The 20,150-nt window shown below is 50.0% G+C and overlaps 1 protein-coding gene across 1 annotated transcript in view; it reads left to right on the top strand.

The window, feature by feature from the left end:
* Positions 1-8,924: 8,924 nt before the first annotated feature.
* The window catches only part of GMEB1 (glucocorticoid modulatory element binding protein 1), a 33,202-nt gene continuing 21,976 nt past the window's right edge, over positions 8,925-20,150 (top strand). The window contains 3 exon segments of the mRNA XM_084787494.1: positions 8,925-9,037; positions 18,037-18,184; positions 18,186-18,226. Coding sequence (XP_084643620.1) covers positions 18,098-18,184; positions 18,186-18,226 — 128 coding nt within the window. The 5' untranslated portion in view covers positions 8,925-9,037; positions 18,037-18,097.

Raw genomic sequence — 20,150 nt, 5'->3', positions numbered from 1 at the left:
AGGAGACACTGGAAGTATGGCATGTAGCCTCGTGTCTTTGATCCCCGTACTAGGGAGGCGGAGGCAGGCCAATCTCTCGAGTTTGAAGCCAGCCTTGTCTTCAGGCTAGCCAGGGCTACACAGTGAGAGCGAGTGTCAGATAAAGGCTGCAGAGACAGGTGACCACGTGGATTATAGACGGACCCCTTGGTGGATTTTTGAGGCACCCACCCAGCTCCCCACCAGCTCCACCTACCCCTCTTCCTTCTGTAAGCTGTTTGTGTATCTCAGCTCTGTTGTGGATTCCACTTTCTATTGGGCAGGGAAATACATTAAAGTATAATATCCAACAGTCAATACATTTTTTTTGTTTCAAAAAGTATGCATATGCTATTGTGTCTGGCTTCTGCACACACTTTTTCATGAAAAACAGTAAGGGTTGGGGAAATGGCTCACTAAGCGGGTAAAATACTTATCTGCTTTCTATCCCCAGCACACTCAGAAAAGGCCACGAACACGTGCTTTCTTTTTTTGTTGTTTTTTTTTGTTTTTTGAGACAGGGTTTCTATGTGTAGCCTTGGCTGTCCTGGACTCACTTTGTAGACCAGGCCCGCCTGGAACTCAGAGATCCGCCTGCCTCTGCCTCCCAAGTTGCTGGGATTAAAGTCTGGCTGGACACGCACTTTTAATTCCAGCAACTTGGGAGGCAAAGGCAGGTGGATCTCTGAGTTTGAGGCCAGCCTGGTCTACAAAGTGAGTCCAGGACTACACAGAGAAAATCCCCCCCCCCCCAAAAAAAAAAGAAAAGAAAAAGCTGGGCCAAACTATGTCCAAAAGGCTCTGGGAGCTGGAAAAAAAAAAGCATATCAGTCAGTCTATATGAATTGAGGCCAGTTGGGTGAGAGACCCTGTCTCAAAAAATGAAAATAGTTAAGGAAAAAAATCAGACACTGACGTCAGACCCCACCAACAGCCAAGCATGACTGTGACATTCCAGTAATCCTATCTCTGGAGGCTGGATTCAGAGTTGGAGGGCAGTGTAGACATGCAGCTCCGTGAGAGCCCCCCACCCCTCTATCTTCCTTAAAAAGCACTCTGGCGCCTGAAGCGGTGGGCAGTCAAGTTCAGTCCTGGGCTACTTGATTAGACACATAGTAAAACTCCTTCCTTGAAGGAGACAGGAAGTCTCCTGTCACCTTCCCAAGGTCCCAGCAGCAAACCGAGGTGTGAGTCCTCTACATTGGACAGTAGGGGTGCTGCCAATGTGGGTGTGGGAACCTTGTCCCCCCAAAAGACACCTTAAAGTCTTTCCTCAGCATGAATAATAGCTCTCTGATTATCTATACACATAGCTACAGCCCCCTCCCCTAGTGTTTCCTGGACACCACATACAGTTAAGGAGGAATTGCAGGTCCATGGTGGTTCACTCTAGAGCAGCTGGCTTCTCTACCCACTCCACTCTCCTCTTGAGAGCATGTGAACAGTCAACAGATCTGGATGGTCTTTTGCAAGTGGGCTCATCTGAATACCCCAAGATGGTGACCTTGGCTTGGGGGCTTGAAACCCCCTGGCTTAGAAATAAGTAAATTAACATCTATCAGTCGCCTTTGGGGTGTTTTCTGTCTTTTGATACAGGTCCCCCGTGTAACCCAGGCTCACCCGGAAGTCGTGGCAGGCATCCTGCTGCAGCCCCGGCTGACCTGGAACTTAACATGTATTCCAGCCAAATGAGTCTGCCTCCTGAGTGCAGCAATTTCAGACACGAGTTGCACACTGAACATGTTTGTAAATATATACACATATATATTTAAATATATCTGGTTTCATGAAAGTACAGTATAAAGCACCCCTACATATGGGCACAAAGTGCGGTCGGCTTCTTTAAAAAATGTATTCCGTATACAGGATCCTGCCCGCCTGTGTTTCTGCACACCAGAAGAGGGCACCAGATCTCGTTGGGGAGGTTGTGAACCACCATGTGGTTTCTGGGAATTGAATTTAGGACCTTTGGAAGAGCAGCCAATGCTCTTAACCTCTGAGCCATCTCTGCAGCCCTCGGTCGTCGTCGTCGTCTTCTTTTTTTTAAATCCCTCCCTGCCACCCAAGATGATCCATCCAGTTCTGCTTTTTTCACGGTCAGCAGCTCCTCCTGTGCGCCTGTCAGAAGTCCCGAGTTCAATTCCTAGCACCTGTATACAGAACAAATCGTCCAGGTTGGACGGCTAAGAGTGTCACTAGATGCCACATTTCCAGTGTTGATAGGTTGGGGCAGGGAGAGTCTCCAGTTGGTAGACACTGGAACCTAGAACCGACTGAGCTGATCTTCCCACTGCTAACAGGAGTCAGCCACAGCGCCGCCTACCCTCCCCTCCGCGGCTGCCAGCCCCTTCCCGGCAAGCACTGCTCTGATTTACATACTGACTCAGAGACTTTCCTTTACTTCTATACACAAATCAAAAGACAGCAATTCTCTTTGTGAAGGCTTTCCTTTCTCGCAGAAGAGTCGCGAGCTTCCTCCTAACCTTCGGCAACATAAAATTGAATGTTGGCGCGACTCCGTTTTCACCTTTACTCAAAAATGAGTGGACCGACAATGCTACTCTGCTACTGAGCGAGCTCTGGCAAAAAGGGCTTCTGTCGTGAGTGGCACACGTATGGCAACTCGATTGCTTTGCGTGCGGAATCGACATCAAGAGATTTCGGAAGCATAATTTTTTGGCAAATGGGCAGCTGGTGATCGTTGGTCCCGGCGCCTGCGCAGTGTTGCAAAGATAGGTGATGTTTGTGAGTTAATCTACGTGTGCCTTGTAAATAAAAACTTTGTAGCTTTTTCTTTAGTCGGAATTTACCCAGGAACTTAGGCTGTGTACACGCTTTTCCCGCGTGCCCTCCCCCTTCCTCGGGGTTGCCTATTATCTCCCGTCATAAGCCTCTTTGTAACGTTGGAATTACAAATCTATGTCACAATGTCTGGCTCAAGTCTTGACTTACAGTTGTGTCGGTAGGTGTAGGAATCTCCTGATTTTATATTTTTAAGCGCACTGACTGTTGTGCCCATCCTTGTGTGTCCATGCTTTGGTACCCATGGAGGACAAAAAGATCCCGGGACCCTCTACAGCTGAAACCGGGCGTTTCGCGGTGTTCTGTCAAAGGGATGCTGGGTTTGGGTCTTCTGCAAGAAATCCATCAAGTGCTCTTCACCTCTGAACTAACCAGCTAGTTCTTTTCATTTTCTTTTAAATTACTTTTGTTTTATTTGCTTTGCCTACATGTGTGCCTGGCAAAAAGGGCATCGGATTCCCTGCGATGGAGTTGAAAACAGGTATGAGCCGCTGGTATGTCGGTGCTGCTGCTGAGAATTGAACGCAGGACTTCTGGGAGAGCAACCAGTACTCTTGACCCAGAAGCCATTTCTCCAGTTCCCCAGCTGATTTTTGTTTTGTTTTGTTTTGTTTTTTTGAGACAGGGTTTCTCTGACAGTTGTCCTCTGACCTTCGTATGCCAGCCATGATGTTCCTTTCTCCCCCATAAATCAATCGATATAATTACAGAGAAGCCCTGTCTCAAAATTTTTTTGAACTATTAATAGATGATTATATATATATATGTATATATATATTATATATACAGACAACACTGTATACAAAATAAATAAATCAGTATTTACAAACATAAGGCAGAGGTAGGCAAGATCTGAGTACCAGGCCAACCGGAGCTGTATAGTGAGACCCTGCCTAAGGGAAGGAAGGAATGAAAGAACCAAGGAAGAAAGGAGAAAATTGGCGAGGAAGAATAATTTGGAGTTCCTAGGGGCTTTGATGTTCCTGCACTGGGCTGAGGTGGCCACAGGATCAAGAAGCTTATATTACAGTGGACAAAGCAGCGTGTATGAAGAAAACTCTTACGTTTTTTGTTTGATTGGTTGGGTTTGGTTTTTCGAGATGGGGTTTCTCTGTGCCATCCTGACTGTCCTGAATTCACTTTGTAGACCAGGCTGGCCTGCAAGTAACAGCGATCCACCTGCCTCTGCCTCCTGAGTTAACTAAAGTTCCATGGGCAGCTGAGGCAGCACTGTCTGGGCACTGTGGGTAGGTAGGTGGTAAGTACCAGTAAATATTAATAGTAATACCGGCTGGAATCTTTTTTGTAGGTGGTGTTTTTGTTTTTCTTGAGATAAAGGCTCACTATGTAAAACAGACTGGCCTAGAACTCCACAGAGATATGCTGGGCTTAAAGATTTGGGCCAATGCACTCAGGTCGAATTGACTCCTCTCTCTCTCTCTCTCTCTCTCTCTCTCTCTCTCTCCTTTTCTCTACCTCTCCTTCCCTCCCTCCCTCCCCCTTTCCTTCTCCCACTTTCTTTTGTTTGGTTTGGTTTTTCAAGACAGGGTTTCTCTGTGTAGCCCTGGCTGTCCTGGTGCTCCCTCCGTAGACCAGGCTGGCCTCAAACTCACAGAGATCCGCCTGCCTCTGCCTCACGAGTGCTGGGATTAAGGGCGTGCACCACCACTCCTGACCTCCATCTCCTTTTTATACGTTAGGACACTGAGGTTGAAGCAGAGTCTCATAAGCACAGTGCCAGAGAGACTTGACTTTTACCTGGACGCCTAAGCCAAGAAGTCAGCCTTTCACTTGGTCCTGACACTGCAGCACAGGTGGGCCTGGACAGGGGAGGCAGTGCCTCATCTGTCTCCACATGAGTCTGAGGGCTGCTGGGTTGTTTTTTCCCCCCCTTCACCAACTGGCAAGGCTTCCTCTCTTTCTGATCCTGCCTTCTTTCCTGATTCACTCCCCATCTGTTCCTAGTTTCTCAGAGTGTGGATGACACAGAAGGGAGGGACAAGTGTGGGGGTTGGGGAGGTAGGAACAAAAGTGTAATAGTCCTCAAGCAACAAATTTTCTCAGAGTTCTGTGTACCAGGGTGTCCAGTGTGACTAACCTGTTCTTGCCCTCACAGACAGGATATGTATTGTGGAGGGGAAGCCGGTATAGGAAGCAGGGAGTCTTGTCAGGTATGGGTAAGGACATTAAAAGAGATGTGGGGGGGGGTGAGGGGGGGTACCGGGTGTGGTGGTGCACGCCTTTAATCGCAGCAAATGGGAGGAAGAGGCGGGCGGATCGATGTGAGTTCAAGGCCAACTCAAAGACTACAAAGTGACTCCAGGACAGCCAAAGCTACACAGAGAAACCCTGTCTCTAAAAACCAAGAGAGAGGGAGGGAGGGAGGGAGAAGGGGGAGGGGGAGGGGGAGGGGGTGGGAGCTGTAGAGAGAGCACTGGCAGCTCTTCCAGAGGTCCTGAGTTCAATTCCCAACAACCACATGGCGGCTCACAACCATCTATACTAAGATCTGGTGCCCTCTTCTGGCCTGCCAGGGCACATACAGATGAAACACTGTATAGATAATAAAATCTTTTTTTTAAATGTGGAAATAGAGTGTCTATATACAGACAGGAAAGGCCTCAGCCCTGGGAAGGGGAGGCAGCTGGAGATCGGGAGGAGTGTCTCACGGGAGGAAACTGCATCCCTTCAAAGGCCGTGGGGTCCGTGTGTGGGATGGATGAGAGGGCCGGTGTGCGGCTGTGGGGTGTAGGTGAAAGGAAGGAGGCCAGTGCTAGGCACTGGAGGGAAAGAGAGATAATCAAGACAGGTCAGGTAGCCTCTCTCAGTGGCGCACGCCTGTAGTCCCAGCACTCGGGAGGCAGAGGTCTGTGAGTTTGAGACCAGGCCGGTCTACAAAGAGAGTCCAGGAGAGCTAAGGCTACACAGAAAAGAGAAGAGGGACGGTCTGGTAGACTGTTTTGTTGTAAGGTGGGGGAACTAGAAGACTGAATACTTAAGGCAGCAGGGCAGGAACTGGGAGGACCACCAGGAGGATCTGCCTATCACAGAGCCGGGTAAGGACGTCAAGACCAAGTACAGAGACCAAGAGTTGTTTGTTTGTTTATTTTGCTTCTTTTTTGTTTGTTTGTTTGTTTTTTGAGACAGGGTTTCTCTGTGTAGCCTTGGCTGCCCTGGACTCGCTTTGTTGACCAGGCTGTCCTCGAACTCACAGCGATCCGCCTGCCTCTGCCTCCCGAGTGCTGGGATTAAAGGTGTGCGCCACCACGCCCGGCTAATCTGCTTCTTGAGACAGTATCTCATGAGCTGGATTAGAATGCACTGTGTGGCCCAGGCTAGTCTCAAACTCATAACACTTCTCGCCTCAACCTGCCCAGGTGTTGGGATTATAGGGGGCACTTAAAATCTATTTATAGGGGTTGAAGAAGACCCTGTGTCAAAACAAAAACCAGATAAGATACACGTAAAACACTCAAGTTTCGGTCCTCCGTCCGAAGATTCTGCCTGGGATCATCCGGAGCGCCCTGGGATGTGCATACACAGTCTCCCCAATAGGTGCCCTTCAGAGAACGTGGCTCTTCCATTGCTCAACTTCCTTTTTCACTCCAATCAACAGAATCATCTCCTAAACAAAATCAGTTATCAGAACCCAAGAGTGGGGCTGGAGAGACGGCTCAGAGGTTAAGAGCACTGGCTGCTCTTCCAAAGGTCCTGAGTTCAATTCCCAGCAACCACCTCGTGGCTCACAACCATCTTTACTAAATCTGGTGCCCTCTTCTGCCCTGTATACAGAACCTAAGATTGATGGAGAGTAGGACAAAACCAGATTGGGCATCAAAAATTGTATTCCTTTGTGTTATGTTTGGTGAGAGTTCCTTGGGACAGAAGCCAGCACGTCACGAATGCTAGACAAGCACTCTTGCATGGGGTCCCTTTTACACGGTTTCCTTTTCTCTTTTTCTTTCTATTTCAGTTTTTTGAGACAGGATTTCCCTGTGTAGCCTTGACTATCCTAGACTCACTTTGTAGACCAGGCTGGCCTTGAACTCAAGAGATCCACCTGCCTCTGCCTCCCGAGTGCTGGGATTACAGGCATGCGCCAACCCGCCCGGCTTCTTTTTAGATTTTCAAGACAGGGTTGGTTTCTCTGTGTAACCCTGGTTGTCCTAGAACTTGTTCTGTAGACCAGGCTGACCTTGAACTCAGAGACCTGCCTGTCTCACCCGGCTAATGTGAAGCACTTTCTTAGCGTTCACCAGACACTGGGTTTGATCCCAGAACCACTTTAATATACCAACACCTCTTCAGTGCTTATGAAACAGCATTTAAAGCTGGGCGGTGGTGGCGCACGCCTTTAATCCCACCACTCAGGAGGCAGAGGCAGGTGGATCGCTGTGAGTTCCAGGCCAGCCTGGTCCATGAAGTGAGTCCAAGAGAGTCAAGGCTACACAGAGATACCGTGTCGAAAAAACAAAAACAAATAAACATAAAAAAAAAAACAGCATTTACTGAACTAAAAAAAAAAAGGTATAATTCAGATTGTATACTTATAAGAAATCATGAAAGTAAACTAGGAAAATTAATAGAAAAATATCCAAAGGAAATATGTCAGTTATAAATAGAAGTACAGTCTGTGTTTTTCTGTCCTTTATATTTTGCAGTTTTCCACAGTGAACATTTAGTTAGAGGAAGGGTGATTAAGTATGGGGGGGGGGAGGTCTTTCATATCACTTTCCTCTTAAAGCCAAAGCGGTCATCTTTTGTTTTTCTGTTCGAGACAGGGTTTCTCTGTGTAGCCTTGGCTGTCCTGGACTCACAATGAAGGCCAGGTTGGGCTTGAACTCACAGGGATCCACCTACCTCTGCCTCCCAAGTACTGGGATTAAAGGCGTGCGCCACCACACCCAGCTGCTTATATATCTTTTTAAAAATATGTTTATTTAGTGTGTGTTGCTTCTCTTTCTACCATATTGGTTCGAATGGTGGACTTGAGGTCTTCAGGAGCTTGTAGGGGATGAGCCATCTACTCACACAATTCTCCCTCCTCTTCAATAAATACTTCCTGGAGCCAGGTGTGGTGGCACATTTCTGTAATCTCAGTACGCTGGGTGGCACACTCCTGTAATCTCAGCACCTCTGGGTGGCAGAGGCAGGTAGATCTCTGTGAGTTCAAGGCCAACCTGGTCTACAAGGAACGCTCAGATCAGCCATGGGTACACAGAAAAACACTATCTCCGAAAAAGAAAAAAAACAAAACCAAAAGAAACAAAGAAAGATAAAACTACTACCTGACACACACACACACACACACACACACACACACACACACACACACTGATCCCCCTGCCTCTGCCTCCCGAGTGCTGGGATTACAGGCGTGCGCCACCACACCTGGCTCTGACCACTTTGTCTTAATGCTTGTCAGTTAATATTGCCAACCTCGAAAACTGCCCTAAGTACTTTTCAAGTACCATTTATCAAGTAAATGAGCGACAGATGCCTTTCGGGAACTAAGAGGCTCATCAAGTCACTCTACAGTTCCACACATTCCAGTAAGTCCAAACGAACACAGAACCCGCACAAGCAGGAAAGCCAGGGCAAAGGGCCATGGTTCAGACACAGGAAGGAGTTACTGATCTATGCTCTGCTACATCTTTGTTTTGTCTTTTTGAGACAGTTTCCCTGTGTAGCCCTGGCGGTCCTGGACTCACTTTGTGGACCAGGTTGGCCTCGAACTCACAAGAGATCCGCCTGCCTCTGTCTCTCTGATTGCTGGGAATTACAGGCCTGCGCCACCAGCCACATCTTCTGATTCCACTCTGGTAATTTAAAATCCTGATAATCTGTAGGCGTCAATAAACAGGATTTGGGGACAGGAAAGCCGTAGCTCTCCAGTATGGTCAAGACCAGTTAATCTTTGCATCTAAGCTTTATTCAGTCCCTGGGGTCTCCTGTGACTTCTCCAACACTTCCTTTCAACTCGAAAGGCCTAAACTCACCCGCGCCCAAATCGCTCGGAGGCGGAGGGGTGCATCCTCCGAGCGGCCCACAATAAGGACGCGTCCCCTTTAAGGCGGCTGCTCCCCTTCGGCGGCGGCCGGAAGTGTTGGAGCTCGGCTTGGCCGCGGCGGTGGCGGCGGCAGCCGTGGCGGCTTGTGCGCATGCTCCGTCGCCCGCCCGCCCTGGCCGCTCGCCGCCCGCCCGCCCGACGGAGACGGTGAGGAGGGGGAGGGGTGGGCGCGCGGCGCGGGCGCGGCGAGGGCTGGGGGCGGGGGGGCGGGCGCGGGGGCCGCGCGGCGGCCGGCGAGGGCGGGCGGGCGCGCAGGGGGCGGGGGGCTGCTGCCTCCGCGGGCGCCTCCCCACGCCCTGTGCGTGCCGCCGCCGCCGCCGGGGAGCGAGCGGACGTCGCGGCGCCGCGGGGGGGGTGGGGGGACGCTGCCGCTGGGTCCGCCCGAGCAGCCGGGCCGCCCCCAGCGTGGCCGGCCGGGCCTGGGCTGCCGGCCCTGCGAGCCTCGCGCACGGCGGGGGTGGGGGGAGGCTCGGCACCCCCGGACCGAGGAGCCCGGAAGTCCTCGCGGAGGGGTTGGGGGAGCCGGGGTATCCCACCCCCACCCCCACCCCCGGCTCCCCAAGAACGGGGTCTGGAAGCTCGGGCCTTAAGGCGGAGGAGCTGGGTCAGGCCTGGGTCGCGTCCCGGGGAGGGGCGGCGTGGCCGTAGTGCTGCTGAGTGTAGGGGCTAGCGTCCAGCCGTCGGCAGCGGGGAAAGGCCTCGGCCACCGGACCTAGCTAGGGGAGGTGGGACAGCCCTTCCCGGGATGAGGGGCAGTAGGAAGGAGAAGGGTCCACCCGAGGGCTTGACACTGGAGTAGCTCGGGCGCCCAGGTGGAGAGGAGGGTGGTCCTCTGCTTCGGGAGGCGAGGGAAACCTACGGTTGTGAGGGGTGCTGAGAATATACTTGCTGGCAGGAGGGGTACCCCTTGCTTTCAGAAATGACAGGGGACTTGGCCGGGTGCCTTCTAGCTGAGAGGCAGGAGAGATGAGGGCAGAATCCTACCCAAGGATCTCGACCTCCGGATCAGAGGAAGGGAGCCTTGGCTGTCCAGAAAGCAGGGAAACGCTGGACTCTGTAAAGGACATCTGTCATGGTGTCTGGGAGAACCAGGAAGTAGGGGGTTTCCTCCACGTCTGGAGACTGTTCCTATCTGCCCAGCCCTTGCCTTGGCTAGTTATGGAACGTTTTCATAAGGGCCTGGGTCTTTCGCTCCTAATTTTTCAGTCATATATATATATATAAGTTGTGTTTTATTTCTCCTTAATTCATTGATTAGCTGCATTCTCCTGAGCTTCCCAGGCTTAGTTTGGGCCCTATTTTGCTTCCTTAGACTCCGGGGGGGGGGGGGGGGGGAATGACTTTTTTTTAAAAAAAGTATCCATTGATTGCCTCCAAACACCTACATTCTCCAACGTGTGGTCCACATAGCACTTCATTTCCTGTGGATGCTTCCTGCAGAGTGCTTCTGGGTAATGACCTTGGGATCCTCGTAGCTGAGTTCACTTTGGCTCAACACTGACAGTATAACAAAGGTGTGGATTTAGTGACTTTTGTGCCTAAGTAATAAAGTTGCAACTTGGAGATTTCTTTTTTGTTGTTGTTTTTGGTTTTTTTGATCGCATGTCATTTCCACCACCACCACCACCCCCTCCCCCAGACTAGATTTCTCTGTAGCTCTTGGCGGTCCTGGAACTCACTCTGTAGGCCTGTAGGCTAGGGTGGCCTCGAATTGCTTTGGTTTTTTTCTTTTTCTTTCTTTCTTTTTTTTGGAGACAGGGTACCTCTATGTAGTCCTGGCTGTCTTGAAATCTGTGTAGACCAAGATGCCTTCATAGTGATGGGGTTAAAGGCGTGTGTCACCACCACCTGGCTTTTAATTAGTTAATTATTTTATTTATTTATTTTGCTTTTTCAAATAGGGTTTCTCTGTGTAACCTTGGCTGTCCTGGAACTCACTGTGTAGACCAGGCTGCCTCTGCCTCTCCACTGCTAGGATTAATGGCTTGGGCAGATGCTAAAACCACCTGCTGTATTAATTTTTTAGGGATAGTGTCATGTTCTATAGTCCTGGCTGGCCTCAAACTCACACAGATCCACCTGCCTCTGCCTTCCTAAATGCCAGGCTGTTGTGTATGTATTTTGACACTGGGGCTTACTATGTAGCCCATGTTAGCTTTGAACTTGCTATGTAGCCAGGCTGGTTGAATCAAAGGTGGGAGGGCATTATACCAACCTGCTGTGCTTGCTTTTCTTTCTTTCTTTTTCTTTTTTTCTTGGTATCTAACTTTGTAGCTCTGGTTTAACTGGACCTTGCTACATAGATCAGAATGACTGACTACCCATGTGTGTGATCTTTCTGCTTCTGCCTGAGGTTTTTCTTTCTTTTTTTTTTTCAAGACAGGGTCTCTCTGTGTAGCCTTGGCTGTCCTGGACTCCCTTTGTTTACCAGGCTGGCCTCGAACTCAAAGCAGTCCACCTCCCTCTGCCTCTCGAGTTCTGGGATTAAAGGCATGCGCCACCACAGCTGGCCTTGGGCTGAGATTTTAAGGTTAGGTTTAGTACTTGGCATGGTGGCACATGCCTTTAACTACATCCTCAATCACTTTGAAGGCTGAGACAGGCTGATTTCTGAGTTTGAAGGCTACTACATTGCAAGTTCCCAGACAGCCAGGGCTACATGTCTCAAAAAAACCAAAAACCAAAAAACAAAAAAACCCCAAACCATTTATTTATGCATATGCACGTGTGACTGGGTGTGTGCACCATGGCGTACTTGGGGAGGTCAGAGGACAACACAGGATTTAATTCTCTTTATGTCCTGAGGACCAAGCTCAGGCTTTCATGTATGGTGACAACAGCCTGTCTTTACTTGCTGAGCCCCAGCCTTCTTCTGTAATTGAGGATGACCTTGATTCCCTGACCCTTTTGCTTCTACCCCGAGGATGCTGCTTTACAGATTTGTGCCACTGTGCCTGGCTTCATGCTCTCTTTAATCCTCCCCACCCCACCTCCCCCACCCCCAGACAGGGTTTCTCTGTGTCATAGCCCTGGCTGCCCTGGACTTGCTTTAGACTAGGCTGGCCTTGATCCACCTGTCTCTGCCTCCTGAGTGCTGGGATTAAAGGTGTGTGCCACCACACCTGGCCACTTTAAATATTTTAAATTTATTATTCAGTGTGTATGATGTTGGGCGGGGCCACATGTGCCATGAGCATGTGGGTGGAGGCCGGAGGAGTGTTTTGGAGCTGCTTTTCTACCTTGACACAAATGAGGTCTAGAGATACATGTCAGACTTGCAGAGCAAGCACCTTTCTGTAGTCACTTTTTGTCTTGAAAATAACTACAGAGCAACAGCACATTAGCACTGTAACTCCAGCCCTCTGTAGGCTGAACCAAGAGGTTTTAAAATTCAAGCGCAGCCAGATTACCCAGAGAGACTCTTGTCTCAAAACAAACACCCCAAGAAAGTGAGTGTGATGGTTCTTGCCTGTAATTCTTGAGCTTGGGAGGTAGAATTTGGAGGATCAGTAGCTGGAGGTCATCCTCTTCTACCTAGTGAGTTTGAGACCAGCCTGGGCTACATGAAAACCTTGTCTCAACACCCAAACCAAAACCAAAGCAAGGACAACAAGGACAATTACTGAGCCGCTGTGTTTTGCTGCGGGTTGACCCCCAGGTTCACGCCAAACCTCTGGCCTGAGCTGTGCTCTGCTTGTAATACTTCTGTCCACATAAGTTGGCTATTTTAACACAATAAGCCGTGTTTTTGTAAGCTCTCGTAGAATTGGGGAGGACACAAGCTGCCTGATTTCACGAGGGATATTACAAGGCCTCTTCTGTGAAATCCCCGTGAGATCAGCTCCCTCATCTTGTCTCGGGAGTTTGTGTTGTTATAAACAAGGGGCAGTTTTCTGTTTACACAGCTTAAAGGGATGGCTTTGCAGTTAGCCATGTTTGTCTGGGGTTACTTGCTAGAAATGTGATATTTAAGATCATGAGAGATACTGAACCTAAACTCCATTTTACTAAGGAATTATGAGTTAGCTTGGTGAAGTGGGCCCTCCTCTCACTAAAACATGTTCTAGATGAAGTTTAGTGTTTAGAGACGAGAACATTCTCCTTAGGTTCCAAGGTTTGGAAGGAATCAGGAGTAAAATGCAAGTTCTGTAGAGGAAGGTGTTAATCGGCAGCTTAGCCACCCTCTTACTCAAGAAGGTCAAGGGCATTCTATCTGACTGGTAGCAGGTTGAATTTAGAAGTACCATTCTGATTCTTCTATGACCCATTAATTTACCTGAACTATTAATTTTTTTAAAACTCTATAGCTGGCTGGGCATGGTGGCGCACATGTTCAATCTCAGCACTGGGGAAGCAGAGGCAAGTGGATCACTGTGGGTTTGAGGCCAGCCTGATCTACAAAGAGCCCAGAACAGCCAGGACTACACAGAGAAACCCTGTCTTGAAAAACAAAAACAAGAAAACCTTATAGCTGGGTGGTGGTGGCACACACCTTTAGTTCCAGCACTTGAGAGGCAGAGGCGGGCAGATCTCTGAATTTGAGGCCAGCCTAGTTTACAGAGTAAACTAGAGCTGCACAGTACCAAGCCAGGTAGCAATTATATAACAAGATCCATCCTCCTGACCCACCCCACCCCCCAAATTAAATATAGATCTCACTTGGTAGCCAGTTTATACCTCAAATGTTATTTTGTTTGTTATTTGTTTTGTTGAGATTTACTTTTTTAGCTGGATATGATATGATAGCACAGGCCTTTTATCCCAGCACTCAGGAGGCAGGAGCAGGTGGATCGCTGTGAGTTCAAGGACAGCTTGGTCTAGAGAGTTCAGGACATCCAGGGCTACATAGACACTGTCTTGAAGAAAACAAAACAAAACAGACTATTGTTTGAGGCCAACCTGATCTAGTGAGTTTCAGGCCTAGCCAGAGCTACCCTGTTTCAAAAAACCGAGACAAAGAGCTGGGCGTGGTGGTGTACGCCTTTAATCCCAGCACTTGGGAGGCAGGGGCAGGTGGATCGCGGTGAGTTCCAGGCCAGCCTGGTCTATAAATGGAGTCCAGGACAGCCAAGATTACATAGAGAAACTCCGTCTCGAAAAACAAACCCCCCAAAAAAAGAAAAAAAAAGATTTATTTTCTTTCTTATGCATATGACTATTTTTGTCTACATATATATGTGTGTGCCTAGGGAAGTCAGAAAAGGCCATCAGACCTCCCCTGGAACTGGAGTTAGATTAAGGTGGTTGTGAGCCCCCATGTGGGTGCTGGGAATCCAACCTGGGTCCTCTCCAAGATCAACAAGGGCTCCTACCAACTCGCAAAAATTAAGTCTAGAGTTCCAGTGGCTCTGGAGGCTTTGGCAGGAGAATCCCTTGGACCCAGGAATTAGAGACCAACCTGGTCAGCACAGCAGAACCAGCCTGTGGGAAAGAGCAGCCTGCGCTTGCAGCTGAGCAGAAGAGCCTTCACCTAAAAAAGGAGGGAAAAGCGTGATGGGAAACAAGACCACAAGTCAAACCTAGTGAAGGTGGTCCCTGCAAGGCCTGTCGGAGGAGACAGCGCTTCACACGTGCCTTCAAAGGGTTAACAGAGATGAGTCTGAAGGAAAAGAAGGGCCATCCTCAATCCTCCAACAGGAGCCAGGATGTGCCAGCTTTGAGAAGGGGAGCTGGTTTGGAAGATTTTGGAGGTCACAGTTAAGTGCTTTGCACTTTATTTTCACAGCAACTGGAGTACATACATTAAGGCATTTTTAAGTAGGAAAGTGGCCCATGGCTTTTAGGAGGATTGCTTTTGTTGTTACGTGGGGAATGAATCGGAGGAAACCAAGACCAAAGGTTAGGATATGGAGAAAGGGCTGGAAAAACCCAGGTAACAGTGTGCCAGCCCAGATATGGTATTAACAGCACAGATGGAGAATGGGAGGAATGCACATGCACACACAGACGGGATAGGGTTTTGTGGTTGATTGGATTTAAAAAGAGGAGGCAAAAATAACTCACGGCTCCCTCCTTTTGAAAACGGGTAGAGGGTAGCACACTTAGGGAAACAGGAAGTCTAGGAACAGATTTGAGAGAATATGGCTGTGGGCTATAATAGAGGCAGGTAAACATGGGGATATAGAACTCTTTTGTTTGTTTTTTGTTTTTCAAGATACAGTTTCTCTATGTAGCCCTGGCTATCCTGGACTCACTTTGTAGACCAGGCTGCCTGCCTCTGCCTCCCAAGTGCTGGGATTAAAGGAGTATGTCACCATGCCTGGGTTAGGATTTACTTTTTAAAACTGAATGGAATTAAAAGCCAGATATGAGGAGATTTGACTGGGTTACATATACAGGGAAAAGTGAATCAACAGACCTATCAGCATCAAAGCCGAGGAGAGCGCTGGGGCACAGGGGTGTTAGAACCTAGCACCGAGCCTGGGACCATACACTTGGGAGGCAGAGGCAGGTGGGGCTTCTGAGTTTTGTTTTACAGAGTGAGTTACAGGACATCAGGGCTCCACACACAAACCCTGTTCCAAAAAACCAAGAAAGGAAACAAGGGCCAGAGCAGGGGCCACACACCTTTAGTCCCAGCGCTCTGGAGGCAGAGGCCAGCCTGGTCTACAGAGCGAGTTCCAGGGCAGCCAAGGCTACACAGAGAAACTTGCTTGAAAAAACGAAGGAAGGGAAGGAACCAAGAGCTCTGGATTACAGTCCATGTTTTAAAGCCTTGCTACCAGCCATGCCTGTGTTTGAGCCCCAGAAGCAGCGAGCAAACAGGAAGGCACAGGGCAGCTATGGCTGTCAAGGTCTGCACAGGTAACAGCGGTGCTGGCCCGTGTGTAAACTCAGGAGGAACCGACCCGCCACATCTCGGGGAAATTCTGAGCAGAAGGTGCAGGACTGGCTTTACAGACGAGTGTGCTTTGCGTTGGTCCTTGAAGAAAACGTTAGGAAGAAATTCTTTTTTTTTTTTTTTAAGGATTTATTTATTTATTATGTATACAGTGGTCTGTCTACATGTATGCCTGCAGACCAGAAGAGGGCCGCAGCTCTTATTCTAGATGGCTGTGAGCCACCATGTGGTTGCTGGGAATTGAACTAGGATCTCTGGAAGAGCTCTTTACCTCTGAGCCATCTCTCCAGCCCTAGGGAGAAAGCCTTGGAGCTTCGCAAATAGGAAGGCTTAGAGCTCTGGATGCTCCAAGTGCCATGAGTGTTCTGAGGCCAGGGAGGTCCTCTGAGCTACACGCTAAGTATGTGTATTTAAGCAAACAAGGCTGGCAGAGTGGCTGCCAGCTACACGGTCCGCTTTGCATCCATCAACATGGCTGTCCCCTGCTCACCTTCACATACTCACATATACTCATTTAGTAAAAATCAGTCGGGTTTTTTTTTTCTTGTACTCCCTACTGACTACAGTTTCCTATTCCTCCTCCTCCTCCTCTTTTTTTCTTTTTTCCCCCCTTTCTTCTCCTCCCCCTGCCCCCAAGGCAGGCTTCTCTTTGTAGCCTCGGTTGGTAAACTCTCTTTATAGACTAGGCTGGCCTTGAACTCACAGAGATCCGCCTACCCCTGGGTAGGCTGGGATTAGAGGTGTGCACCACCACAGCCCGGCTTCTTTTCCTTCTTTTGAGACAGGCAGGCCTTCAATTTATTTATCTTAGGATGTATTCAAATGCTCTTATAATCTTCCTGCTTCGGCTTCGCAAATGTTGAGATTATGGTGTGAGTCCCGACACGCGGCCTTCTCTCTAGTGTAGTGGAAAGGGTTGCAGACACAGCTCAGTCAGAGCGCTTACCTGTCATGCACAAGACACAAAAAGATGGGGTCAGTACTTTGAGTTGAAGGAACACATGACGCTTGATGGTGGTTTCCTCAGTAGCTCTGCAAGGAGCTGTCAAACAAGGTCGTGTCCATTCACTCTGGTTCCTGTGGCCATGTTCCTGTGACCCATGTGGAGGTGCACAGCTTAGTCCCAGTGGAGTTCAAGGTCAATCTCAGCTGCACAGCAAGTTCCAAGTCAGCCTGGACCATTTGAGACCCCCATCTCTAGAAATAAAACGAGAACATAAAGTGCGTAGAGCCAGGCCTGGTGACTCACATCCTGTGGTTTCAGCACATAGAGGCTGAAGCACAGGGATTGTTTTGAGTTTGAGAGCAGGCTTCAGAGTGAGACCCTGTCTCAAAAAGAAAAGTTCTGGGCTGGAGAGATGTTAAGAGCACTGACTGATCTTCTGGAGTACCTGGGTTCAATTCCCAGCACCCACATGGCAGTTCACAGCAGTTCCAGGGAATCACAGATATTCATGCAGGCAAAACACCACATAAATAAAATGGACATAAAATAAAAATAAATGATTAGGATTGGAGAGAAGGCTCAGAGGTTAAGATCACTGGCTCCTCTTCAAAGGTCCTGAGTTCAATTCCCAGCACCCACATGATGGCTCACAGCCATCTATAATGAGATCTGGTGCCCTCTTCTGGCACGTAGGCACACATGCAGGAGAAACATTAACATAATAAGTAAATCTTTAAAATATTTTTATTAAAAAAGAAGAGTTCGGGTTGGAGAGATGGCTCAGTGATTCCTGCTTTTCCAGAGGTCCTGAGTTCAATTCCTATCAACCATATGGTGGCGCACAACCATTTGTAATATGATCTGATGCCCACTTCTGCAGATAAAGTACTCACATACAATAAACAAACAAGCAAACAAATAAATAAATAAGTTCTTGCCCTTGTAGTGGTGGTGCAAGTTATAGGATCTCTGAGTTAGAGACCAGCCTTCTCTACCGAGGGAGTTTGAGGACACCCAAGGCTACACAGAGAAACCCTGTCTCAAAACACAAACAAACAAACAAAAACCAACAACAAACCCTTGTATTCTGCTGCTGTTATTTTCTGTGTTGTGTGTGAACCCTCCCAGTGCTGATGATCCCAAGCTACCAATTTGATGTCTCTAAGCTTGAGATGTACAATCAGGTCTGAGGAGCTGGTAGAGTTGGCACTGGCCAGCCTCTGGTGAGTCATATGTACTAGGAAAACATGCTAAGAGCCTGTGTCCGCCTCTGTCCGCTCCCGCTCAGGGAGCACAGCAGATCCAGGAAGCACGGAGCTGTTCGTTATCTGTACTCCTTTCTGTTGCTGTGTCTTTCAGGATGAAGTTACTCATGCTTTGTTTTCAGCAGCAGCCCCAGCTAGCTGACTTCATGTGAAAGATGGCTAATGCGGAAGTGAGTGTCCCAGTGGGAGACGTGGTTGTGGTACCCACTGAAGGAAATGAAGGAGAGAACCCTGAAGACACCAAAAACTCAAGTGATCTTGCAGTTACAGCCTGTGCAACAAGGGTAAGTGGCTAGACGGCCTGGGTATCTGAAAGTGTGTTACTGGGAGGCTTGAAGGACTATTCAGTAGCACACGCCTGAGATCACAGCAGTTAGGGAGCACACACCTGCAATCACAGCAGTCAGGGAGCACACGCCTGTGATCACAGCAGTCAGGGAGCCAGAGCAGGTGCAGCTCTGAGTGCAAGTTCAGCCTGGTCTACAAAGCGACATAGAGACCAGCCCTCTCTACAGATGGAGTGCAGACAGCCAGGGCTACGAAGAGAAACCCTGTCTAGAAAAACAACAAGGCGTGGTGGCACACGCCTTTAGTCCCAGCACTCAGGAGGCAGAGGCGGGCGGATCGCTGTGAGTTCGAGGCCAGCCTGGTCTACAAAGTGAGTCCAGGACAGCCCAGGCTAACACAGAGAGACCCTGTCTCTAAAAAGAAAACAAAAACAAAAAAAGAAAAAAAGAAAAACAACAAACTGTACAGTTGATTAAGGTCATCGTGAGCAGTCCACATCAGTCTTAGCTGGCTGAGCTCCCATCGCAGTAGTAGGTGTCCCTCCCGTCCTCTTAGAGCTGCTTCCTCATGTTCCACTCTTTCTTTCTAGTGTGAGCTCTCTGAGGGTGGGATACATGGCTCCCTGCCCTTCTCTGCTCACACTGTAGCACAGCGCCCGGGTATATTTCTCAAATGTGGTGTTGACTCACAGACTGAGCAAGGCACCTCCAAAAATATTTCTGACATAACTTTCAAACTGTCATGGATGGACAGAGTATCAAGCTCAATCTATCAAACATCTACCCCCCTCCTCCTCCTCCTCCACCTCCACCTCCTCCTCCACCTCCACCTCCTCCTCCACCTCCACCTCCTCCTCCACCCCCCCCACCTCCACCTCCACCTCCACCCCCACCCCACCTCCCCACCTCCTCCTCCACCCCACCTCCACCTTCCACCTCCACCCTCCTCCACCTCCTCCTCCACCTCCACCTCCTCCTCCACCTCCACCTCCTCCTCCACCTCCACCTCCCTCCTCCACCTCCACCTCCCTCCACCTCCACCCCTCCTCCTCCTCCACCTCCACCTCCTCCTCCACCTCCACCTCCTCCTCCACCTCCTCCTCCTCCTCCACCTCCACCTCCACCTCCACCTCCACCTCCACCTCCACCTCCTTCCTCCACCTCCACCTCCTCCTCCACCTCCTCCTCCTCCTCCACCTCCACCTCCACCTCCACCTCCTCCTCCACCTCCTCCTCCTCCTCCACCTCCACCCTCCACCTCCACCTCCTCCTCCACCTCCTCCTCCACCTCCTCCTCCTCCTCCACCTCCACCTCCACCTCCACCTCCTCCACCTCCACCTCCTCCTCCACCTCCTCCTCCTCCTCCACCTCCCACCTCCACCTCCTCCTCCACCTCCACCTCCTCCTCCACCTCCTCCTCCTCCTCCACCTCCTCCTCCACCTCCACCTCCTCCTCCACCTCCACCTCCTCCTCCACCTCCTCCTCCACCTCCACCTCCTCCTCCACCTCCACCTCCTCCTCCACCTCCACCTCCTCCTCCACCTCCTCCTCCTCCTCCACCTCCACCTCCACCTCCTCCACCTCCACCTCCACCTCCTCCTCCTCCACCTCCTCCTCCTCCTCCACCTCCTCCTCCACCTCCACCTCCACCACCTCCTCCACCTCCTCCTCCTCCTCCACCTCCACCTCCACCTCCACCTCCCACCTCCACCTCCTCCTCCTCCTCCACCTCCTCCTCCTCCTCCACCTCCACCTCCACCTCCACCTCCACCTCCACCTCCTCCTCCACCTCCTCCTCCTCCTCCACCTCCTCCTCCTCCTCCACCTCCACCACCTCCACCTCCACCTCCACCTCCACCACCTCCACCTCCACCTCCACCTCCACCTCCTCCTCCACCTCCACCTCCTCCTCCACCTCC

Source organism: Acomys minous (genome assembly GCF_964271855.1).
Source record: "Acomys minous genome assembly, chromosome: 6".
Taxonomy (NCBI): Eukaryota; Metazoa; Chordata; class Mammalia; order Rodentia; family Muridae; genus Acomys; species Acomys minous.
The sequence above is the reverse complement of the archived record's forward strand: the minus strand, read 5'-3'. Positions and strand labels throughout refer to the sequence as shown.